The following is a 26,380-nucleotide window of genomic DNA, read 5'->3' as shown; positions in this document are numbered from 1 at the left end:
TATTGGTAATTATTTACTTGACGTTCTGTGATCATAGTTCATTGTTCAAAAAAATAATTACGCATTAGAACGCGAGTGGTCAGTCGGCCAATTTAGAAGCGCTTTTTTGGGGGTGTCCCGCAGCTCTATTAGGTTCCGTAAAATTTCTCAATCGTTGGGGAAAAATTACGGAACGACTCGTTGTCCCCATAGCGGTGAGTCATCAGACGGGTGGTTAATTTTTACGGAACAAATCGTAGAATTAACGTGACGATTCGTACAATTTCAGTTCCGACTCACATTTTTTATTGAATTTCACTTCGCTCGCGGATTACGTTTCGAAACGTAATTTTTACGTTTTTTTCTGATAATTTCTATTGAATTTAGAAAGGCTCTAAGTCCTCGCCAAAAAAGAACGGTCGCGACTGGATACCCCCACTCTCTCGCAATTACATCCGACTCAACGTCCCCCACCCCTCAGATCCAAGATCATTCTTTCCTGGTGCCGACGATATCTGAGACACGGGGCCTCTTTACCTGAAATTTACGCACGGCAACCCCCCGCCCAGTTATCCTCATTAACTACCGCCGTCCAGATGACTTTTCGTTTTCTTGCAAATGATTCGTTGAACCCCCTCTGCCCCTAAAATTGGTGACACTTCATGAATGCCCGATCGACCTGAGAGTTGAAGACGAAATAGGAATTGTCCAAGTGTCAAGTCGGAAGGATCGGAGCGAAGGATTATCAGTGCAATAGAAAATTATTTATCAAGAATCATAAGTTTGAGAACGCTTAAATTGTGAAATATTATCAATTGGTGAAATTGTAAATAACAAAAACCCGAGTGATATTTTTTCCAAAGTTCACGTAATATAGACTTTTGTGTGACCCAAATGTGTACTTTGACTCATTTCAAATATCCCACACTCAGTGAGCAGAGTGTACTTCAACACTCCACGGGCAAACCGAAACGGTTCTCTGAACTAAAATATAGGGAACCCAAAATTGTACACAACATCCCTAGACACGACGCGCGACACGTGGAGTCCCTAGGGACGCCACATTGACTTACCATCAGCCGGTGAAATTAAAATCACTGAAATTTTCGGAAATATTCAATTTTTCGTATTAAAATAATTCTAAAAATAGTCTTGTAAGGGTGTACGAGGGTAGATACGAGTATTTCCCAAGCGCATTATGTGGAAATGTCCAGTTCAAGCTAAACAGCCAACTTCATACCCCAAGATTTTTCCGAGTACTTGCCATATCTCGAAACACAAGCACTCTATGGTCACTGGACGAATGAATTGAGCAGCCATTTTTAAACTGCTTACCTGCTTTTAAGCCTCCCTCCTACTACAGTACTACAAGAATAAGGGAGTGATAGAGAAAAGAAGAGAACATGGACGATGAATTAAAAATTTCAACGATAACTTGATGGTTACTAAGTCACCAGCTGGCTGTGGATATGTGCTTATAGTATTGTGAAAAAAATATATACACATATATTTAATTATTTTTGAAGAATAAAGTGTCGACGAGGAGAGAGAAGAGCAAAGGGTGGTAGTTGGTATTAGAGGTAAACCAGTGTAAGAGAAGACAGAGAGGAACTAATAAACGTGCATACAAATAGAGAGAGAACGGTATATAAGGTTAAAGTGAGGAAGGGACAAGTGAAGATTTGATAAAATGACATGGTGAACTGTCATCACTGGTGAAATCATTAATGTATTATATTAAAATGACGGGATAGGACATGATATTTTTCCGAACCTCAAAATCGTAGCTAATGGTCAACGTCTCAGAAGCCAAGAGTGTAAAAATTAATATCCCCCTAATAACAAGTTAATTGACTTGAGATGAATTAAATAAAAGAGGCTATACACACATATATAGATCCATCTATCAGTACCAATCGACAAGGAAGAGAAGAATAAAAACGAATCACAACGATGTCACTACTAATGTGCAAAAGATAGAAGGAAGAAAGAAAGATAGTGAGAAAAGAGCGCACACAATTGTAATGAATTTTCATTACGAATGTTGAAGATTTTGTATGATTCAAGGGGTGGGTGGCTTGTTGAATAATGGCAGACAATGTGCACAGAAAAGCGCACAAGACAACGGATGGCAGTAAAAAATTATCAACTCCAGTTAATCGTACAACATCTGAAACAATAAGAATTGGTGGTAGTATCACTGACAATGACAAAAATCAAATGGTATTGGGTCAAACTGGTCAATTGGGTCAACACTGTATAACATCATCTGGTAATAATTTAACATCAACGCCAAATAATAATCAATGTAGAAAGAAAACATCGTCATTTCAAATAACAAGTGTTACGGTTGGAAGTCGTATGAGCAATGATGCAGGTGAAGATTCCAACGATGATTTGGATGAGTCACACGGTGAGGACAATTCTGTTGAACATTCGAGAATTGAAAACACCGATATTGAGACTCCAAGCTACTCAGAGGATACATTCTCCAAGGATGATGTTTTCTTTAATGCAAGCAATGCTGCATTGAGCACAGCACCAGTTATACCAACATCCTCTCAATACGGTTTAGCAATAGTACCATCGGATCCAAGTGGTAATGTCAGTAATTCAAGTAATGACAGTAATATCAATGCCCTCGAATTAGCATCAGTCACTGACAACAATATCATCAATTTACTATCGAGTAATACTAAACAAGATACAGACGGTGTATCAATACGTGACGGTGTATCACACGGTAGAAATGAGCGATTCAAAGTTGTTAAAATTGAAAGTACTGAGCCATTCAAGAGAGGTAGATGGACTTGTATGGATTACTTAGATCATACATCTGTTAATAATCAAACAAATGCTATTAATACTGGAAAGACAACTGATCCGAATCAAGTATGTATATCGTACGGTGTCAACGATGGAGTTATATTACCATTGAATACAACATCGACGAATGACGATAGAACTGTTGCAGTTGACATGAATGGCCATGCTACCCATCAAGATATGCACGGTTCAATTGGTATTTCGAACAATCAAACCGGTGGTTACACTGTCGCTAGTAATTCACTCCAGTCACAGAATTGCCAGCGTAATCCAGCGACATCCGGTATCACACTATCACAACAGCCCTATTTCCATTCATCAACACAGCAACAGCAGCAAGGAGCTCAACAACAGCCTCCTCCACCATCCCAAGGCTCGACATTGCCCTCTAATTTACAACCAACACATGCTAACAATTTGGGACAACCACAGAGTATGCCCCAGGGCTCTATTCCCATTATAACACAGGCTAATAACAACAATGTGGCTTCACAACAAAATATAAGCCATCCCAACGAGGAGACCTACGTCAATGTCGCATCGCAGAATCAACCATTGCCAGGTGCATCGAATCAACCCAATATTATGGTTCAGAATCAGGGACCAACGCAGTCTGCTAATCAGTCGCAGTCCCAGACGACCCAGGCACAGCACCAAATCAATGATTCGATAGCTACAATTCAAAGAATTCAAGGAATGCAAAAAATACATCAGGTTCCTCAGTCTGGTGGACAACATGCTGCGACTGCAGCAGCACCACAACAACAATCGACAGCAACAACAACAGCTCCAGGTGCTAGTAATGCCAATAATGCTGGTGTCAATCCTCAAGCGACTGCTAATTGTCAAAATGCCCTTGGGACAATGAGTTTCCATCAGGAGGGCACGGAGCAGGACTCTGTGTCGGGAATTGCTGATGCTGCCTTGCTGGAATGTCTCGCTGAAGTAACACAATCGACTGATGACCACCAAACCCTCGAAGAAAATGAAAGGTTTGATTTCATTCGCCTCTTTTAACACAGGTTCATCAGTTGACTTGTGGAATAAATTTTTCAATGTTTGGATGTTTGTGTTTGCAGTATGTCGGGAACAGGTGCCGTTGCCATTGATAACAAAATTGAACAGGCTATGGTAAGATTATCCAGGTCCTCTTCATCGATAAAACAACCAAGTCCAATTATAAAATTATATGTTTTTGTTATTTATAGGACTTGGTTAAAAGTCATCTGATGTTTGCGGTTAGAGAGGAGGTGGAGGTATTGAAGGAAAAAATAGCTGAGCTTATGGATCGCATAAATCAGCTTGAGGCTGAAAATTCGATTCTGAAGGCGCACGCGACTGCTGAGACCCTGGCGCAGTTGAATCAATCGTCAAATAAATTACCCCAAAATAATTCAACAAGTGGTCAATAAGGGGAGTAATGTCAAATCAGATGGAAAAAACATGAAAGAAAAAAAAACATTGTAAATAAGTTTATATTAAATAATTAATCATAATAATGAATAATATAATTATTGTATATAACTTTACGATTTTTAGAAATTTATAAATAATGAGATTTATTATATTATTATACATATTAGTATTAGCAGAAAAATAAGTAAAAAAAAAAGATGAAACATAAATTAAAGCCAGAGCTTTTTAAATCTTTTTTTCACGTGAATCAATAGTGATACATTATTTTCTACGGTTTCAGTTTATTCCTATACGAGAACATATATTTATTATTTGTGAAGTCGGAACATTTTATTTCTAAGGAAAAACTTACAAACAGCTGAGAATGAAGTGGATGAAGAAATTTGGAAAAGAATTAATCATCCAACTACTGAAACGGAGGGGGGGGGGGGAGGATGAAATATGGAAATGATATTTCAACTTGTATTTCTGTATGAAAATTTCTTCAATACTAAAAAATATGCCTATTCTGTCGAGAGGAGAAAATAATCTCTAAAAATATCCAGTGAGACGAGTAAGCAACAACACTGTCAGTCATTTTCTTTGAATTTATCACCAAAAATCCAGTTGTGAATCTCGAGCCACAATAATGACGTTATTCTATGAATTACAAGCTATTATTAATACGGAAAAAATACATAATAGAGAGGAATTATACGTCATTATTTTTCCATTACTTCAATGTCTTCGGGAAATTTGATAAATTGCTGTGGTATTATTTCCATTTGAGAACTGAAGTATCGACAACATCATATGCGTGACCCGTTCCTGTAAATGGCGCATTACAGAAAAAGAAGATCCATTTTAAAAATCTACAAATTTTCAGTCTGCATCTTATTTTACATCTGATGATATACATGCCTAATAAATTTTGTTTTTCATTGTATCACGCGTTTAAATTTCATCATTGACCCACCACTACCTAAAAATTGATTAAAAAGGCTTATGGATTTTTATAATAACAGTACAAAAAGAAAATCATACTCTTGGTCGTTTACTATTTCTCTATTCTCAAGTTGTGGAATTTTGGGATTGGGAGCACGTGATAATTCGTCATTCCATTAATTTCTTCGAGAATGAAGTTATTACGGATACTATTATGATACATAATTTCGATATATGTATATCTAAGAAAGCATACATTTTTCTTTCGATTTTTCATTTAAAAGTTGTGTTTGCAATTAATATCAATTGATTTTCAATTCATTTGTTAAATTTAGTTTTATTTATCCACGATTTCATTTCGGGTACTATAAGAGCTAAATATGACACTTTAACACAAAAACCTTATTACAATTGAAGACCACTTCATTTAAAAAGGAAAAAAAATCATAATTACACCATATAAATTTATAAATGTTATAAATTTGCTTTTTTAAATATTTTTTTCATTTTGTTTTTTTTTATGTAGGAAGGAAAAAGAAAAATAACAACATACAACTTTTCATTTCATTCCTTATATATCAATTACGGATAAATCAGCAACCACCACGTGCATGCACGATCGGTCTCAAAGAGGGGCATGGGGGGAGTTGGGACTGAAGAGGGGTCGAGGAGACGTAATTGAATGATGGTGGGCTGTGAGGGGATGAAACTTCGAGCATACACGTGTTAGTCAAGTTGACACTTCATACGAATCCAAAGTTCTTAGTTTTTATAGCAAGTAGTATCTTGTGACGAAGTACGTGGCGTGAACTGTACAATGGAACGTAGAGACGTGAGATGCACGTGTTTGCCGTTGGTAAATGCGCGTCGTCGGCCGGTCTGATAGTGACACTTGGCATTGGTTGAAAACCATCCTCGCTAGCAGGTAGAGCTGGCGAGCCTGTCCAGAAGTAAACCTGAAATAATACACACAATGCAATTAATAATTTGAATTGGTACAGCGAAGTATACTAGAAGTGTAATGTAAATCAGTAGCGAAGTGAGAAAACGGTTCAAGTCAATTTTGACTAGTGACCAGTTTTCAATGAATATCTCGGAATCTAAGGGAGATGGCAAAATTTTTGTTGTAAACGTGTTTGGAACGCAACTAAAATTCCAGAACATTCTGGTCGACTAGCTTGGCCTACTTGGAAAATCTCCGGGACCCTTCGGGTCATCAGTCATAAGTGACCGAAACACGCGCCAATCAGTTTAGGCTTAGCCTCTCACCGTATAAGTCTATCTCGAGCAAATCACCTGTAGAAGTCGTATAGTATCGGTACAGTTCCGATCAGTACATCAACTCAGTTCATTTATTCAGTTTTATAAATTCAGTCTAGAGTCAATCAACGCAGTTAAATAATTATCAGTATAAATTCAGTAAATCAACTGATAACTTTCTAGAGACATTCAACCGTGTATAAAGTGTACATATTTTCAGACTTTGGTGGCTGTTGGCCACCAATAAATTGTGATTTTAGAAAACTCAGTATTTTTTCTTTCACGGCTCATCCTACTTTAACTATCCTCTAACACCTCCCACAATCCACCCAATTTACAGATCCTCTCCTCAAACAAAACTTTTTTGTAGAGCCGAGTGAGAGCTACAACAAATATAATTACGAAAATTTCGCTATCCCCCTTAGATTCGGAAATATTTCTCAAAACCTCAACTGGGAGATAAGTCGAGTTAAGCCGTTTTACCACTTTGCTATTGAAATGTAACTACGTATTAGTTGTGATGATATTTGAGATGTACGAGTGTTTTCGCCAATTATTGGTATGGTTTTGTACATTCAAAAATTTAATTTTGTTGGGGCTTCTTATATGTTTTTTTTTTCATTCAAAAGGTCTAAATTTTTTTTTCAAATGTTTTACGCCCATAACGTTAATTTTTTAGTTAAGTGAGTTTTTGACAAAATTTTGCGTTTCAGTACAGGTTAATTTTTTTCGTGTTTTCAATAACTAACTATTTCCGACGAAAATTTTCCGTTCTTTCGATTGAGCATGGTGCCAATTAGCTCGCATCAGAGAAATGCTTTAAAACCGCCAAAAAAAGTAGAAAATTGTGCGTGGTACCCTCTTTCCTCACTTCGATTGGAGATTTTTTTATTTCTTTACTCAAAGTGACTATTTCTACAAAACATTAAAAGTCTGATTAAATTAGACTGGGACTACGATATGTACTATCCAAAAAAAATTTTGCAAATTTCGTTTTTTCAATTTTTTTTAATTTTTCATTTTTTCATTCAACAATTCATTATTTATCGACCATTTATAAACCATAAATAGGTAATTTTTGAATGAAAAAATTAAAAAATGAGAAATTGGAAAAAAAATTTCAAAACGAAATTTGAAAAAAATTATTGTGGATAAAACGGATCTGAGTCCCAGTCTAATTTTTTAATGTTTTGTAAAAGTAGTCATTTTGGGTAAGGAAAGCAAAAAATCTCCAATCGAGGTGGGGGGAAGGGGGTACCGCGCACAATTTGCTATTTTTTTTTTGGGATTTTAAAGGATTTCCGACGATGTGAGCTAATTGGCACCATGCTCAATCGAAAGAACGGAAAATGTCAATCAAAAATACATATTGAAAACCCGAAAAAATTGGCCTTTGACGAGACGCAAAATTTTGTCAAGAACTCAGAAAATTTCAAAATTAACGCTGTGGCCGTAATAAAATTCGAAAAAATTTGGTATCATCTCCTCCAAAACAATCTGGATATTTCACCCATGTCAGTATCTACCACGATAAAATTTTTGATATCTTAAGAAGTAATTATCTAATGAATTCTATGCAATACGTATTCGACGACGAAAAATACTCTTCATCACTTTCAATTTTTGTCTCTCAGTAAAAAGTTGAAAAAAAGTTCTCATTTTGATTTATTGTACTTCAATTAATTCTAAGAAAGTCTGGGTTCCGAAATTGAGAATTTTTGGTTTTTTAAAATAAGAACATTTTCGTTCTTGAATTGAAGATACTCATGCTTTTGAATAATGTTGTTCAATATATATCCCCTGACACCTCGACGGCAATGAAGGTGAATTAATTAATTTTCAATCATTTTAGAATTTTATTCCTTTGAGATATTCTTAGTTTAAGAGCATTCCTCACTTGAAATGAATAGTTTTTGGTACTTATAAGGATTTTTTAAGGTATCAGACCCTTAAAGGCTCATATATGAGTAAAAGCCCGAGGGCTGAAACTATGTAAGATAGCCGTAAGTTAACAATGTATACTCTGCTGCCTTTTTGTATCATTAACGTTAATAAAAATCTTCAAAAGTTAAAAAAAAATTAACTCGATTCGAGAAGCAAAAAACTTGGCTTCTCTATGGAATGTTTTTCTCTCTTAAGGATATGTAAGTAATTCAGGCAATTTTTTCTGGAAGGAATCCTCTTCAGAGCTTATAGAATTGACCAAGAGTATTTTTTAAGCGCAATATTAACTTTACTTTCCGAACATTTTTCCGAGGAAACGATTTTTGAAAACAATAAATTCAACACATTGGGTCCATAAGAGCTGTATACTCCCACCTTCAATCAAATAGTTGATCGTCTTAAAGCGTTTTCTCGTACACATAACCGTATATTACTTTGTTAGTTACACTCTCTAGTTTTTTTTTGCGACATTGAAAAACGTATGTTTCCGGACAGATAATTCAGTAGCGAAGTGGTAAAACGGTACAAGTCAATTTTGACTATCGACCAGTTTTCAATGAATATCTCGGAATCTAAGGGAGATAGCAAAATTTTTGTTATGACCTTTTTTGTAGAGTCGATCGAGAGCTACAACAAATGTGATTACTAAAATTTCGCTATCTTCCTTAGATTCGGAAATATTCATCAAAAACTCAACTAAGAGATAAGTCGACTTAAACCGCTTTACTACTTCGCTACTGAATTGCAAACAATCAAATTAAACGCTTCTTGATTGGTAGGACGGCCATATTGGGTGGTTTTAATCCGCACGTCTGGCAACGGTTCACTCGGGTGACTACTCGGACCGAATTTACGAGTTTATATGGAACACATGTGCAGTGTTGCCGTATGATCATTAGAGGTTAGACCAATGAGAGTCATGTGTGAAATTGAATAAAATAGGGGAGGGTGGGGCAAAATGGAACGGTACAAAAAACGAATATAGAGCGAAATTCAGACAACTTTTTTTTTTACCTTAGGTGAGCTCAAAATGATGATTCGGTGTTAAGTCAGTGACATCAGTCTACTCTGTAATTATCGCTATCTTGTAATATAAGGGAGATAGGAGAATTTTGATAACGACCTTTTTGTAGAGAATTTCAAGGGCTATAAAAAAGGTCATTATCAAAAATTTTGCTATCTTCATTGTAAAAAAGATAATTCAAGGTTAAAAAACTGAAGAAAAATCTGATGTCTGTAAATTCAATTATAGAGTAATAGACGATTATAGATAAATAAATAAGACCTTTGGAATATTATTATTGTTCTATCAATAAATTGAATATTAGAAAAAGGTCCTATAGTTTTTGAAAATCAAAATTCACTATCGTTCCATTTTGCCCCACTCTCCCCTTTTCTTAAATATTAATAGAAACCTGGAATGTTAAGGTAAATGAATTTTTGAATTTCCAATTGATTGAAAATTGAAGAATACACTATATGATTTAGTTTACTAAAGTTTACTAATGTTTTGATTGAAAATTCAGATGAGGTGAGGAATTCTCATCCTTCTGCTCTTCAAAAATGTCGAATTCCAATGAATTTTCATTATTTTTCCCCTGTATCGAAATCAGTCACTGTTTTGAAAATATTTAGACAACTGCTCATGAAATTTCAGTTTTCTTTCAACTATTTAGCCTACTAAAGGAGAGGAAAATGTCACATTTTATCTTAAATCATTCGTTCCGGTGTCATACACTGAGAGAAAAATCGTCATAATATCACAAAACTAATTTCTTGTGCCAAATATTTCATCTCTTGAAGAGAAATTTCTTGGGATAAGAATTTTTTGTACCGTTCCATTTTGCCCCGCCGTTCCTTTTTGCCCCACAGTTCCATTTTGTCCCACCCTCCCCTATTGTTCACAATATTCATCGAAGAATTTCCCGATAAAGTGCATTATTCAGCAATGAGAAATCTGAAAAAGTATGGCTATGGCAAGATTTTGGACAAAACTGAAATCATCCTTGGAAAAAAGTTTCTAATTTGAACGAAATACATGGATATCCTTAAGGAAATCCAAGTATCACAGTTTTGTACAGACTGGACTACAGATTCAACCATTATTAATCATAAAATTTGTCATGTAAATTGCCTGAGAACATTTTGAAAAAAATCATAGATATTCAGCGCCATTAAAATTCCAATTTGCAGAGAATAATTATTTTTATGGCGGAAAATTGATTGTTTATAAATTATTTATGTTGTGGAGAAGATTTCGGCCGAATTTTTAACTTGTAGTTTAGTTTTGGTCTCTGCGGTTCATTAGCTGATTCTACATGAAGGAATTTATTATGTTCAAATGAAAAAAATTGATCCAGTCATTAAAAATGAATTATTTATAGAAAATACTCGCAATTTTTAAAAATTGCAATTTTTGCTTTCGAATGGAAGCACTGTAATCGTTCAAATTTGAGTTTTTGATTTTTTGTGTTATATCGACCCATTATGATCTAAAAATTCCGAAAATACGATGTTTAGAGTGTGTCCGTACGTGTGTGTGTGTGGTATAGTTTTTCTTCAATTGTTCGCTAATGAATGGATGGAATTAAATCTTTTTTTTCAAATGTAGTCTAATACATGAAAAAACAGTCACATGGCTTCTGCCGAATAGGAGTTCTACGTTCCTTATTTTCAAATGTAGGTATTGTTGAGCCCTATCAATCGACAGTAATTAAAATTCGATTCATCGATTTTTTTTTAATAGTTGAATTTTTTTGAAAACCGGTTGTCCCATGATAACTAAAAAAAATGTTTTGAATTGATTGAATGATGGCTTAAAAAATTCTTTTGGATATCCCTTTGACCGAGTTCGAAGATGAAGGCAATAGCAATAATCGTTATTTTGATTTGTTGGAAAATTTTCAAAAATTTTGTATTTTTTGAAAATCATAATTCCGGGAATATCTTTGAATATCATGGTTCAGATGAATTCAATCATAGCTTAAAATGTTTGCTAACGGTTCAATATTAAAATTTAAATTCAGACCTGCAAAGTTTAAATAATAAAATCATTATAAAATGTCCAGCAACTTGGAGTCAAATGGGGTTCAAATGAAAGCGCTGATGTTCGATTATAAAAGTAGAAAATGATTTCACAGGAGAAAAAATAGCCAAAGTACTTGAATATCCTTTAATGGAATGAATATCCTCTAAAAACTCAACTAGAAATTGAGTCAACCTAAATCGTCTTCATCACATCGTTTTGTTAATTGAATTGAATGCTCGTAATTAAATTAAAGATATCTAGCATCATCGTTACTTACCAAGTCTTGACGCTCGAATTGAGTCATTTTCTCGACGATTGACCACAACCACCTCTTGAATTTAACGAGTCTCTCCATAGATTCTCCAGACTCATCATTGAACGATGTATATGATATAAGAACCGAGACATTGATATCCCCAACTCCATTAAGCAACAACCTGAAATCCTCAGACGTTAGGCCGTCAAGTGCACCCTCCGGTAGTACATCGAATACACCTTCTCGCATTGCTTCAAGTGCCTTCTCTTGTGCTTTGATCATCCTGACTTCAGCATATCTTCGTACATAGTCGTAAACATTAGTAGCAGTAACCTCGACGTCACGGCCATTTGGTACAAGTTCAATAGAACCTCCACCCTCCTCAGGACAGAGATCAATACTGAATGTAAGATCGAGAGTTGAGAAGAGACTGTTGCTGTCCTTAGTCTCAGCATCGATGACCAATTGTCGAAGACTCTCATAAATAACAGAATCGAAAAATGCCAAATCGTGGAAACGTATGGGCCTTGATAAAATATATTTAATAACATGGCGATTGAGGAATATAGGGCATAATTCATTTTGTAATAGACAAAGCCCTATAAGTCTTCCAACATTTCTGAATGCGTTCAATCGTTCATAACTTGCTCGTCCCTGTCTTGGTGTATAAAAGCCACGTTTACCAGGTGCATAAAATAATGGGGCGTTGTCCTCAACGTCATCAAGTATTGTATTATCAACAATTTTTTTCTTATTATTACTAGCACATCGTTCAGTTAAACTAAAAACATCAAGATCCAACAGTGCCTCACTCGTGACATCTTGAATATGATTGTGTAACAATTCATAAGCCTCATCGACTTTCTGTTGTAACGCTTCCTCAGACGCCAGAAGCATCAATAACTGCGCTGGTGTCAATTCCAACAGCATTCCAGTTATTTTTTCAGAGAATGCTGGTCTCAATGCATGTACTTTAGGGTACAATCGATCACCAAGATTTTGCTGATGCGTTGTTAAATGTTCATTGTTCGATAGATTATGATTACCGTGACTTCCACCAGCTGGCAGTGTATGATTGCTTGATGAAGATCCACCAGTTGATGAAGCACTGGTGCTGCTACCACCACTACCACTGGCACCATCAGCAAGTGTTGTTGACGGATGGAAAGAGCGAGCCTCAAATGATAATGCTCGTCGTGTCTCTCGGTACTTCGCTGATGCTCGTGGATTTTGCCGGCGAAAATCGCGATCTCGATCTCTTTTCAATTTTTGGAGAACATTGTATTGCGAGTACTTGGAGCCAACCTGGGCTGCTTCGAGATTTGGCAGTTTGTCGTTAGCAAGTAAGGCATTAGCAATAGCAGTATAGAAACTTCTTGCGACACCCGAGCCCTCACCAGGCTCATCTTTGAATGTTACTTTCACTCGATTAACTGCCAATGGTGGGGTATTTGATGCTCGCCTGTTGTAAAGATTGTACTGGGTATTCAATTCTTTCATCGTTTGCACCAGCAATTGTGTACGATCACGCTCAATCTTGGAAAGTGCTATATCTTTCTGCTGTGAATTCCTCAGCTTCTCCATGTCCCGACGAAATTTTGCCTCCTTAACGGGAAAACCCCCCAATTCTGATACGACTGATCCAGCTTCAAGCCCAACGTCTTCCATAAAAACACGACCAAATAGGTCGAGTGACAATCGCCAGCGTCCGAGGAGAATGTTGTGGGATATATTGGATCCAATGGTGCTAACTGGATTTGCCGATAGTCTTGTAGATTCAAGGGGGCTCGTTTCAACTGTCTCATGGGCTGATATCTCTTGACTAGTTGTTGCTGGATCTACTTCATCTGCATTATCTGCCTGGGTCTCAGTCACGGGGACAACCAGTACTTCTGGTGCTTTAGTTTCTGCAGCAGCCCCAGCTCTCACAATAACACTTCTACCAGTTTTCGATAAATCTTTGCAATCACTCTTCACTTGCTTAGATGCCATATCAGTTTGATTACCTGGAGAGACAATAATTGGTGCTCTGTCAATTTGTTCATTCATCATCATGTGATTGTCATTCAGAGGATAGTACAATTTCTGTTTATCTGAGGGTGGAACTTGTCTGCTGCATCCTGGCTCACTGGTGGGACTTCTTCGTGGTATCTCGCTTGATGACGATGAAGCTGTGGCGCTTGCACTCGGACCTTGCTGCATCACTTGACCAAATGTCGCTGAATTATCAGCCGTACGTGTTGAGAGGCCTAATCTAGTTGGGAGTCCTTCGAATGGATTTTGACTTGTTCCCGAACCACCGGCGAGAGCTTGTCTAGGTACACCGAAGAGATCCTCTCGTCTCGAGTGGGGTTGTAGTAAATGCGGTTGATCAGCCAGGGGTAGAGCCTCACTTATATTCGCTTCGAATGGATCCAATGGGGGACATCCTAGACATAGAGTTGAATCTGATCTCTGCAGGAATGGATGCTTTCTACCTCTCCCTGTTCCTGAATTGATGGAATTTCCAGAACCACAAGTTGGTACTTGAAGCAAGTCGGGATAATCCACTGAGTCGGTTTCCATTGCGTTGTTACCGTGGAGAGTATCCTCGTCCCCTTCTTCATTGTCATTTTCATCCTGAAAAATCGGGACATACAAAGGAAATTATTGCTAAAAGTTATAAAATTTTCAGCAAGGAATTTCTTGAGGAAGGAGTCTGGGCAAGAAGACCCGACATTAACCTGATGATGCACTTGATGTGAAAGTCCTCACTATTAGGAAATTAATATTGATGAGTGAAAAAAAAAGAAATAGTTGCTGTTTTATGAGTGTTGAATCTTTGATTAAATTGTGTCGCAACTGAAAGTGTTCTCCTTATTTATTATCTTTGTCAATTGTGCGTAGGGTGAACAGGCCAATTGTTGGACGATTAAGGGAAATTCGATGTTTGAATTAGTAGAAAAAAATTATTTTAAATGAAAATAACAAAACAAAGAATAATTAAGGCCCGGGTGTACTATCTTTCGAACGTTATCTCGAAGTTTTTTTTTCATCTTTCGTCATCTGAAATTGTCAATTAAGTCCTGCATCATGCAGAAGTTTTGAAAAATTATGAATGAATAATAAAAAAAAATAGAAAAAATTTCTAATTTTTTCAAAGAGCATTTTTAATTCATAATCAGAATAAGTTGAATAACAAGAAATTGAAAAATCTATCTGATTTAGGGTGACAAATGGCGACCTGTCACCCAATATCATGCAGGGGGAAGACTGATTTTGTAAATCTTTTCCCATACTGTACAGAGACATTTATTACGGAAAAGGCTCTTTGAAAAAAGTAATATTTTGGAGAATTTTTTAATCACACTTTTATCACATAAAAATGGCAGATGACTACATACCACTGTTTTGAAAATTGTGATACCTAGCTGTCACTTCCCATGAGGAGTTAGTGTTTTGTTATCCACCATGGAAAATGACAGCTAATAGATAATTTGCCACAGCGAATCAGATATTTGTAATTTCCACTTTTTTTAACTCATTTTGAATCTCAATTAAAAACGCTTTTTGAAAAAGTTCAGAATTTTTCCATTTTTTTTTATCATTCTATCATAATTTTTGGGAATTTCTACACGATGTACTACTCAATTGACAATTTTGGATTACGAAAGATAAAAAAAATACAGATAACATTTGAAAGATAGTACACCCGGGCCTTAAATTAAGAAATAGTTGAATGCAGCCGAAACCCCTAATTTGTGGATGACAAGGCCATATTTTTTTATTTACGAGACGGAACGCGCGCTACAGCGCGCTGTAATTTTAATAATCATAATTGAAAATTTCAAAATTAAATTAATCATGAATTAAATTTGCCGCCTTATACGACTGGAATCAATGAGGAATAAGCGTAACAGACTTGCGAGATATCGATAGTTATCGACTNTGAAAGATAGTACACCCGGGCCTTAAATTAAGAAATAGTTGAATGCAGCCGAAACCCCTAATTTGTGGATGACAAGGCCATATTTTTTTATTTACGAGACGGAACGCGCGCTACAGCGCGCTGTAATTTTAATAATCATAATTGAAAATTTCAAAATTAAATTAATCATGAATTAAATTTGCCGCCTTATACGACTGGAATCAATGAGGAATAAGCGTAACAGACTTGCGAGATATCGATAGTTATCGACTTTAAGTGTATGTTCTTTTTAGGATAGGATTAAATGTTACTCAATAGAAAAAATAAGTAATCACATGATTGTGCCCGAGTAATATTATTGAAAGATGAAATAATGAGTACGATTTTCATTTTATTTATGGAATAGTCAATGCAAGTTGAAATCGTCTAGAAATGGACCTGTTTATCCTAGTCAAGCTACAATCATTACAACTGTATCGTGATTTGTCTCCTTCGATAGTTTTAACATTCAAAAGTTCAGAACAGTTACATATAGATCAGTCTGAGTAAAAAATTGTGCACCTTCGAAAATATGAGGCATTAGGAATAAATATTAAGCATAAAGGGTTAAGGAACGAAGTAAAGTAAATTTAACGTGTGATTGACAGTTAAGAAAAGAGAGAATGAGATTCAAGTTTCGCGAATTTCCCTTCAATTCCATTCAACTTCATTGACAGATTCATTTGTTATAATCTGCTCCGTTGACAAGAGAATTCACAACAGCATCTGGAACGGTCTGAAATATTCAACTGTGAAATAAATGTCCATTTGAATGCAAAGAGCTCAGATCATATTACTCGTTATATGCATCATCCTCGACGATTGATATATAGTGTAACTAATAAAATGATAATTGACCTGATCGTTCCACGTAGAATACGAATGCACAGCATTTTCCTTCTGATTATCACAGCGGGATGTGCCCAAAGGTTCGTTGAGAGATCGCATGTAGTAAACAAGGGCGTCGAAAACGTACGCCACATGTCGCAGCGCTGACACATCCAGGACTGGTAGGCTGTCTCTGTGTTCTCCGTTATGAGCTCGCATCAAGGACAAACAGTAGGACAGGAACTCACGTCGGGCCCAGTGTGCATCGCCTCCTTAAACAAATTTACACGATTATTTGGCTATTCCCATTCAGTGTCAAAATTCAGGTCATTGATCGAGACTTAAGGATGAACACTGAAAAATTGTAAATTTCATTCAACCCTAGTTGGTCACCATATGAGAACTTGCGACATTGGTCACCTCCGTAGGGAATCGCCGCCGTGTTATTTAGGCCCGAGCGTTGCCGAATTTACTCTATACTGCCTGGGCGCGTTTAGCGAGACTTCGGCAACGTCGCACAACGGGCAATTTCATTTAGCATTTTTTCCCATGTTAAATGAAATTGCCCGTCTGTTAGAAATAATTTTTTTTCTTCAGGAATTGTGGATATAAATAATTTTAAAAAATATTATAATCTTTTAGACACTTGAATTGACGCATTCCAATTTTGTAGGATTTTTTTGCTCAGCCAGTCAATGGTTAAGAAAATAAAATCGACCTTCTGCGGCATTTCCCTCCTATGGTGACGAAACTAGGGTTAACGGAATTTAGACTATGTCGAATATGCGACATTCCATACCTCTCCACCACGTTGTGCTTGCGAATGGAAGCCTTGTATTTGACCCATTTTCCGACCGATTTTTTCATTTTGATTGAAAATTGTCTAGAATATTATGAAACGTGAAGAAATGATGTTTTTAGGGTGATTTCTGTATGTATATATATGTGATAATTTAGTAGTGAAGTGGTCAAACGGTTTAATTCTATTCTATTCTATTCTAGCGCCAGTTCTCGATGAATATCTTGAATTCTAAAGGAGTTAGCAAAATTTTCCTAAAAATCTTTTTTGTAGAGAAAAGTGAAGACTATCGAAAAAGATCTTACAAAAATTTCGCTATCTTCCTTAAATTCCGAGGTATTCAACAAAGACTCAACTGGGAGCTAAGTCGACTTAAACCGATTGACCACTTCACAACAGAATTTGGGATTTTAATGTTTAATTTATAGAAAATTCAACATAAATACGGTGAAATTTCTAGTCAAAAATTTGAAATTTTGGCCCATTTTAGCTATTATTGAGCTCAACTTTGGCGCGCTGTTTTAGCCCGATCGATCCAGTAGTTCCTAAGATATAACAACTTGTTTAAATTTCGTTTTTCCTCAATATCTCAAAACTAATGCACCAATTTCAATTTTTCTTTTTTCAAAATACTCGTCGCGAGGGCTTCTGAATCAATCGAACCCGTTCATACAAAGTTTTCAAGATATTCCCTTTTTCCGTTTTTTCATAGAAAAACTTTGTCAACACTCTAGCTTATGCAAAAATTGAGATATGAACTTGAAATTTGGACAGAAAATATGTATTATATATCCATTCATACAAAGTATTTGAAAGATTGTAATTTTTATAGCACCCATGGAGGTGGCAGTAAACATCTGAAATTTTTGCTGCTAGTTAGTGTTGTAAAGCTACAAACTTTTATAATATTTCAGATCATTCGGAAGCCCGCCATTAATATATTGATGGCGAAAAAAAAATACGACATCACTCAGTGACATGCTCACTGTCATACGGCGCGCTGTCATATACTCGCTGTCCCCTGCTTGTTTGATCGTCATAATTGACACTGAAAACTCCCATCTTCATTGCAACAAGACCCAGAGACTTTCAAATTTAATAACAATTAGTGGATGATGATAATATTTGTAGAATCATCGCAGTTTGTTGTCGTGTAAATTTCAGATTTCTATTTTTAATACGGAAACAGCTTCAAATGGCTCAAAATTTAAAGATGTATTTTGGGAAAAATTCCACAAGAGTGTGTGTGTGTGTGTGTGCACAAACGATAAGATCTTTCGCAGAGTTCCAAATAGATGAGTACGATTTTGCACGTCATTACTATTAGTTGTTTCATCTTGGGGAGTGGCTTGGTTTCTAGGTTGTTATTATACATTCAAAGTTCATCTTGTGCTTTTGGACAAACGGAGTCGAATATCCAATGTAACGTATCATTTTTGAGACAGAAATTTCATGATCACGAAGTTATTCTTTTCGGAGTATTTAGAAACGGTGGCCGGAGCTTTTTTTCCCCGTTGAAAAATTCCCGGAATGTTTTCCCCGTAAATTTTTCGGCGAATTGTTCTCATTGATATCAATTTTCCTTACGAATTTTTTTAATGTGGGATTTTGTTTGGAGTTTTTCTTCAGAAAATGCTAATTGATTTTTTTTCTTTCTCTTAGAAGAAGAAAAATGAAAAAATTAGTAACACAAATCGTTTTTTTTTTCATTTGCGATTGTTTAGTCAATTCATTGTTTAGCGATCAATGTTGATATGTAAATTTTAAATTTACATTCAATTTTTTGTATGTTGTTGATTATACTGAAAATTAATAATTTTAGTGTGTTGGAATGTTAGTGATTTTGTCTGGCTGTAGATGTTCTATTTGAAGAATTAAATCCAATTTTGCCGAAAGGGTGCGTGTAAATTATTCATGGTGTTCAGAAATTGTCGACTTCAAGAAAATCATGGATATTGCATTAAATAAAGATGAATTGATATTGTGTTCGAATATGGGTCTGATTTCATACTTTCCAAGGAAATTTTACATAGTTTTTTTGGAGACACAGAAACTTTTCTGGAGAAAATTTTTTCGATGGAAAAATTTTGCGGGGTATTTTTCACGGGGAAAAAATCCGGGAGCTTTTAGAAACAACGTTTACATTTTCATGAACGTTAGCTCAAGAAATTCGTTGAATTAACACTACTGATTCCTTTAAAAATATCGAAATGACTAATGTTATCGGTGGACCTTTCATTGCGTTTACACGAATCGATTTTCTCCAATGAATTATTCATCCAATGTGTGAACATGTGAGGAAAAGGGGCAAAATATTCATGTTCACGTCCGCAAGAGGCAATTCAATTACGCTGTCCTCGCAAGTGAAATCTCACCATTAAAAGAGATGACCGGGAGACGGGCCTTCCCGAAGCAGTGTATAATTGCCTATTTAGTTATTCATTTTGTTTTTCTTCAATCAAGATCTGACCATACAATTAACGATAGTATCTTTATTTACTGGACCTCGATAAAGTAATTTAGTAGACCGGATACCTTGACTGCGGCACAGATGAAGTGAAAAAGAATACACTCTGAACTGAGAGATAAAAAAACATGTTTGCAAATGAAATCCGTTTGAGCGAAGCAAACCGCAAATTGAAAATTATGAAGAATAAAAAATTCAGTGCTGAACATTTGAAGTGTTCTAAAATCAAAAATTTTTGTCAGAAAAATACATTTTGCTGTTTTAAAAATATGTTATTGCACTAATTATCCATTACTCTATAGTACCATATGTATTTTGAGTTAAATATTTCGTTATTGAATGCAGAGCGATTATTCACGTTTGAAAAATTCGTATGTTTAATGGAATAATTTCTATCTGTTATTTTTAACTTGTGATTTTTGTGGGTCCAGCAAGACTTGTTCGAGAACATGTCGATTTTGTTTTCATTGTCAGTGTAGAAAGGGAATGAGATTAGAATATTTCATGAGTTCTTAGCTTCCAGGGCCCAAATGAAATTTGAAAGTCTTCGATTGAGGAACATAACTATCGAACGACTTTTGATATATCAGGAGGTACCTAAAATACTAAGAAAAATTGCGTACCGAACCCATTTTATCCCGCACGTCAGACAAAAACGTCGTTTTTTGGGTTTTTGGCTTTGGTTTTTTCAGTTAATTCATTTTTTCGGTTTATTCATTTTTTTCCTGCTTCCATACCATATAAAAATTATTATACGTGCACATTTTTGAGGTTAACAAAAATCTTTGTCACTTTGTCACAATTCGATCGCGGTTTTCGGGCCCAACGACATAAAATATTGTATGTCACACGGCAATAAAAGCATTATCTGGCGAATGTGATTATAATCCTCGCCTTGGGCTCGGATTATAAACCCACATTCGCCAGATAATACTTTTATCGCCTTATGACATAAGATACTATTAGTTGACAAAACTGGAAAAATTTAATTTTTGTTTCTATGATCTAATCGAGATAATCGAAAAGATATCTAGTTTTATTCTGTGGAATCTAACGAACATTTTGAATAAACAAGTTTTAATCGGATGAAAATTGTGGTGCAAGGAGTACTTCATAGCCAAAAACAGGAAAAACAACGTTTTCGTCTGACGTACGGGGTAACAATTTTCTGCCTAAGGGGTTGAGTGCAAAATTTTTCATAGTTTTTTCGACACCCCATGACATATCAAAAGTCGCTCGACAGTTATTTTCATCAACCAAATTTTTTTTTTTTTAACTTCCCGACCCGAAGGGAGGAAGTTATTGTAATGACCCCGAAAATCGAATGCGGAAATTTAAGCATTTCTCCACGTTTCATGACCTTTGGAACCACTTCTGACCCTTTTCAGGTACCTGTCTGTATGTGTGGATGTGTGTATGTGTGTGCACATAAAAATTTTGTGCCACGATTCCTCCTGAACAAACGATGCGATTTGAATTTTTTTTTTTAATCGCTGTATTTTCATGTGACTTGAACCTGATTAGATTATGGAGACGATCGTCTCAGCGTTTCTCCAGTTTTTTCCAAAAAACATTTGGAAAAAAGTCGAAAATTAGCGTTTTTTTGTAAACGAGACCATTTCTCCGTGCATAACGATGCGATTTCAAGTTTTTTTTGTTAGAAACGATGAATCTTGATATAACGCACAAATCATGGAATACTGGAAGACATTTAATCAGCAGTTCACTAGCTTTTTTCGAAATCGATATACATTCAAGAAACAATTTTACTTTTCTGATAAATTACATCTTTTCTCGATGCGGAATACGGCGATGTGTGTGCATGGGAGTGTGTGTGAGTGCGAGCACGCGCACGGATTTTCTTGTCTTCTATGGGTATTTCCTCGGAGAAATGTGAGAAAAAGATTGAATAAATACATAATAAAAAAATTAATGAAAGAAAAAACAAATGGTCGGGAAGTTATTGGTGCGACCCGTAATGGGTCACATCCCTTACGCGAAGCGCGCGACCGGGCCTGATTTTTAATCGTTATTTTACATCGCTTCGACCCAGTTAGGGTATACTGCGATGATGATCAAGACTTTAAATGGTTAGACCGCACCATTCTACCCGGCCGGAATTTGAACTCGGAACCTTTCGCATGTGAGGCAATGAACTGACCCACTGCGCCAAGCCACCGGGGTTCATCAACCAAAGATTGTAAAATTTCATCTGGGTTCCCCCTTAATCGCAATAACTGAGAGTTCTTGCCGATTAGGTTCAAGACTATCTCTCTTTCCAGGTCTTGAACTTTACACTTTTAGAGGGTGAATCTAGTTACTGATTTACTATAGCCGCATAAATTCATCTATTTTTTACAAGATCTATGCGCGCGCTCTCGCGCGCGCTGATCTATTCATTTGTTGAAATGCAGAAATGGAATTCATTGAATTTCATTTTCTCATGAATACCTTATAAATATTGATAATGAATCAAAGAGAATTCGATTAATGATTGCAGTGAATAGCGAAGTAGAGTAAAAGAATCTATAAAGAATTTTTCATTTTCAATTAATTATCTTCAATTTTTTAAAATAATCGGTCTCCATAAAAGGACAGAATTTATTAATTTCACCGATGATATATATACATGTGAAATATATATATATATATATATACATATGACAGAATATATATATATGACGTGAAAAAAAAATTTACCACTGAAGAATTTGAAAATGCCGCGTGTTTTTTTTGTGAATAACTTCGTGTCACATATTGACCAATCAGAATTAAGGATTAGCGGTCAGGCAGTTTCGAGATATTTCGATACAAAACAACTTCACATTTCTTTCATCTTAAGTAAAATAGGATAAATGTAGATGAGAAGTCAGGAAAAAGCTAAAAAAAATACCTTCACGCTCTCTTGTATTCCTAGGAGCCTCGCCAACTCCTGTAAAGCCAACCGAGAGCCTCGTCGAGCCTTGAGTCGTTGTTATATTGGAGGCGGAGGTAATACCACTGCGTTGATTTCGACCTGTGTTTCCCTGTAATGTTAGTGACAAAGCCGCAGAGTTGAGTAACCCATTAAAGTTACCACCTGATACTGAGGATGCATTGTTGAGTGGATGCTCTGGATGAGTCGGATCAGCACTTTGAGTTAGCGATACGCCAAAACGTAATTGAGCCTCAGTTGCGTCCATCACTACCATGAGCCAGTCCCAGGTTGGCTTTAAATGCCCCTCAAGATACATCTGTGAGGACAAGAATAAGAATGTGCTTGGAATGAATTATGTATGTTACGTCGGTATAATAATAATTATTGTCTACACCTAGATTCCAGTTCAATGGGGAGGACACCTGTACTATTTAGTGCAATGATCCTTTTCCCATTGCAGATAAAATAAAAGTTTCTAGTTTCCGGAATTAAGTTGTTGATTTTAACGAACTCAGGGTTCTAGAAGGCATTGACCTGAGAATCACAAACGAGTTACTTCGTTTCAGAAGAAAAATCTCTAAAATTCAGTACCAAAGACTTATTTCAACACTGAGAAAAAAAATTATTTTTGCCTAATGTCCATTTACTTGAGAGAAGTATTTATTTTTTCAATATCGTATTTCTGCAGCCAAATTCGTTCCAGACAATTCTCATTGAGTTTCAATTATGACAATTATATTACTTTAGAAGATGATCATGTTAGTATGACCTTCAGTGAACGCCCTCAGAATAATGATAATGTATATATTACTCCTATCTGCTCTACAGAAAGCATTCCTCAATATTAATTAAAAAAGCTCTTTCAAAATGTTCAGAATGTTTTTTTACTTTTTTTTCAATCTAAATTCAGAATTTTCGGATGTCCTTGAGGGACGGAGCACCGAACTTAAATTTCGATATAAAAATCAAACAACAAAATCAATTTAGATAACGTTAGGCAGATAATGGAGCCGGGCCTTAAATGATCATTGATTGAACATGAAATGAGTCAAGATGTCAGGTAATATACTCCGAATAACAAAAGAGTTATAAGTATAGACAGATTACTTTGTGAATAGGAAGAACTAGATCTGTGCGCGCGCTTATAGTTTTGTTGTGAAAATGAAGAAATCGAATTTATTGAACTTCATATACTCATAGATGTTTTATAAATATTGATAATGACTTAAAGAGAATTAAGATAATGAAGGGAATGAAGAGTGAAACATCAATGAATAATTTTTAATTTTCGATTAATTCTTTTTTTTTACTTTTTAAAATAATCTGTTTAATATCTGTAATTGTTGAAAAATGAGGGGAGGGTTATTAATTGATTTCCTAGAAAACTGAAAAAATGTCTTGAATTCTTCGGAAAATTTCAGTTTTCCAGATAATCGTAGATCTTCAAAGATTTTTCCCGAATTATTTGAGAAACCGAAGAATTTTCATGAATTTTGTAGAGTTTAGAATTTACGTATGAAAATATGAGAAGCAAGAATTGATCATTTTTGCGTATAATAAATATGAAAAAATTTAAATTTGGGAAGTGAAGAATAATTTGTGAGTTGAAAAAATTTAGAAATACTGTTTTTTTTCTCATGATCAACAATTAGGCAATTTAGATATGTTTTGATATGAGGAAAAACTTCACCCATGAAAAAATGAAAAATATGACGCAGAACAAATCTTTGACATTTGAAGAATTTGACAATACCGAGGATTTTTTTCAGCAACGATTTCCCGCGACTCATTGACCAATCAGAATTGAGGATTAGCGGTCAGGCAGTTTCGAGATATTTCGATATAAAACAACTTCGCGTTTCTTTCATCTTTAGTAAATAGGATTAAGAATTAGAGAACGAGAATGTTCTTAATTTGAGATTTCGCATGTTCTGGATCAAAAAATGCCAAAGTTACCATTTTAAGAATCCAAAAGTCTTCAATTCCAGAAATAAGATTTCCTTAAAATGAGTAAAAAATTTCACATAGTTTGTGCTCGATAGACTTTAGAACGATAGAGTTTTAAAATTGAGAAATTTTACAGAGAACTGGAATCCTTTTTTTCGATGTAACTTTAATTAAAATGTTAGCCAATGAGGAAGCGAATACAAAAATTCATCATTCTTTTGTTATGCATCATCGCTTACAACTACTTATTATGTACCAAAATGTAGAATTTTATCATGTTAAATTGAATGAAATGATGATTCAACGAAATAAAGAACATTATTTCAACCAAGAATATTCAAAAATCAAATATTCCGAAAAGTCTAGTGGAAAAACGCAAGTATAATGTCTTTATTTTTTACAAACATCTGTAATTTCAAGTGAGTTTTTACTCATTTATTTCTATTCAGTCACCCTCGACAGTTATTCTAATTGCGAATCGACAAACATGTCCACATGAAAATGACCATAGCATCCCATTTTCCTTTTTCCCCCTCTGGGTCTCTTTGACTTTGCTGTTTTATTTTCTTTTCAATTAAGGCCCGGGTGTACTACCTTTCGAATGTTATCTCGATTGTTTTTATCTTTCGTAATCGAAAATTGTCAATTGAGTGGTACATCATGTAGAAATTCCCAAAAATTATGATAGAATGATTTTAAAAAAATAGAAAAAATTCTGAACTTTTGTCAAAGAGCGTTTTTAAGTGAGATTCAGAATGAGTTGAAAAAAGTGGAAATTACAAATATCTGATTCACTGTGGCAAATTATCTATTAGCTGTCATTGTCCATAGTGGATAACAAAATACTAACTCCCCATGGGAAGTGACAGCTAGGTATCTTAATTTTCAAAACAGTGGTATGTAGTCATCTGCCATTTTTGTGATAAAAGTGTGATTAAAAAATTTTCCAAAATATTACAACTTTTTTCAAAGAGCCTTTTCCGTAATAAATGTCTCTGTGCAGTGTGAGAAAAGATTTACGAAATCAGTCTTCCCCCTGCATGATATTGGCTGACAGGCCGCCATTTGTCACCGTAAATCAGATATATTTTTCAATTTCGTATTATTCAACTTATTCTGAATATAAATTAAAAATGCTCTTTGAAAAAATTAAGAATTTTTTCTACTTTTTTTTTATTATTCATTCATAATTTTTCAAAAACTTCTGCATGATGCAGAACTTAATTGACAATTTCAGATGACGAAAGATGAAAAAAAACATCGAGATAACGTTCGAAAGATAGTACACCCGGGCCTTAATGCATTGACAAAATCTTCTCCCGTCAAAACTTCGCAAAAGAATGGAAAATTATTGATCTCATCAGTCCTCCCAATAATAAAAAAAGAATTAATAAAAAAAAAAGTTGATAAAAAAAAATTTAGTTTTGCTTGAATTGCGTCAAACAATCGTTTTTTGCGTGTTTCATTTTGCCCCACTCTCCCCTATAAATTAGCATAGTTCATCCATGATCGATATGAGAAAATCAATTGATTTAATTGAGGAACACTTTAAGGACGTATTGTCCCTTTTCAACAAAATTTGACTTTTTTTTAAAGATTTCTGGTAAACTGTTGGTCGATTTGTGTAACCATGTTTTTTAGTTTTTCCCAAATTTTTCAAAAATTCTCAAAACTTTCGAAAAAAGAGAAAAATTATTGCATGGTTATTAAACTTCGTGAGTCATTGAATAACGATAACACGTAAAAACGGTGAATTTTTTGGCGTCAATTTAATCAATAATTGTCTAAAAATTAAAAACAAAGCTTTGAAAATTGCCTGAAAGGAGAAATACATCCTTGCGTA

General features: G+C 35.2%; 2 protein-coding genes across 4 annotated transcripts in view; one reads left to right on the top strand and one right to left on the bottom strand.

Moving 5' to 3' along the window:
* The first annotated feature begins 1,282 nt into the window (after nucleotides 1-1,282).
* LOC107036158 (protein bunched, class 2/F/G isoform) lies at nucleotides 1,283-4,312 on the top strand. Its single transcript, XM_015253907.1, has 3 exons — nucleotides 1,283-3,797; nucleotides 3,885-3,936; nucleotides 4,014-4,312. Exons 1-3 carry the CDS (start codon nucleotides 2,068-2,070, stop codon nucleotides 4,215-4,217), a joined length of 1,986 nt encoding a protein of 661 aa, XP_015109393.1. The 5' UTR covers nucleotides 1,283-2,067; the 3' UTR covers nucleotides 4,218-4,312.
* A 929-nt stretch (nucleotides 4,313-5,241) lies between these two features.
* Nucleotides 5,242-26,380, bottom strand: part of LOC107036156 (E3 ubiquitin-protein ligase UBR5) — a 33,386-nt gene continuing 12,247 nt past the window's right edge. The window contains exons 4-8 of one of the 3 annotated variants that reach the window (XM_015253906.1): nucleotides 22,753-22,906; nucleotides 22,567-22,689; nucleotides 16,438-16,679; nucleotides 11,655-14,252; nucleotides 5,242-6,101 (exon numbers count right to left, since the gene is read on the bottom strand). In XM_015253906.1, coding sequence (XP_015109392.1) covers nucleotides 5,889-6,101; nucleotides 11,655-14,252; nucleotides 16,438-16,679; nucleotides 22,567-22,689; nucleotides 22,753-22,906 — 3,330 coding nt within the window. In that variant the 3' untranslated portion in view covers nucleotides 5,242-5,888. Of the gene's footprint in view, nucleotides 6,102-11,654; nucleotides 14,253-16,437; nucleotides 16,680-22,566; nucleotides 22,907-26,380 lie in introns of all 3 variants that reach the window. The other 2 variants (XM_015253904.1, XM_015253905.1) reach the window with 2 other exon arrangements.

Source organism: Diachasma alloeum, unplaced genomic scaffold (genome assembly GCF_001412515.2).
Source record: "Diachasma alloeum isolate Michigan unplaced genomic scaffold, Dall2.0 Dall_scaffold_00206, whole genome shotgun sequence".
Classification (NCBI taxonomy): domain Eukaryota; kingdom Metazoa; phylum Arthropoda; class Insecta; order Hymenoptera; family Braconidae; genus Diachasma; species Diachasma alloeum.
This window is presented reverse-complemented; position numbering and strand designations above follow the sequence as displayed.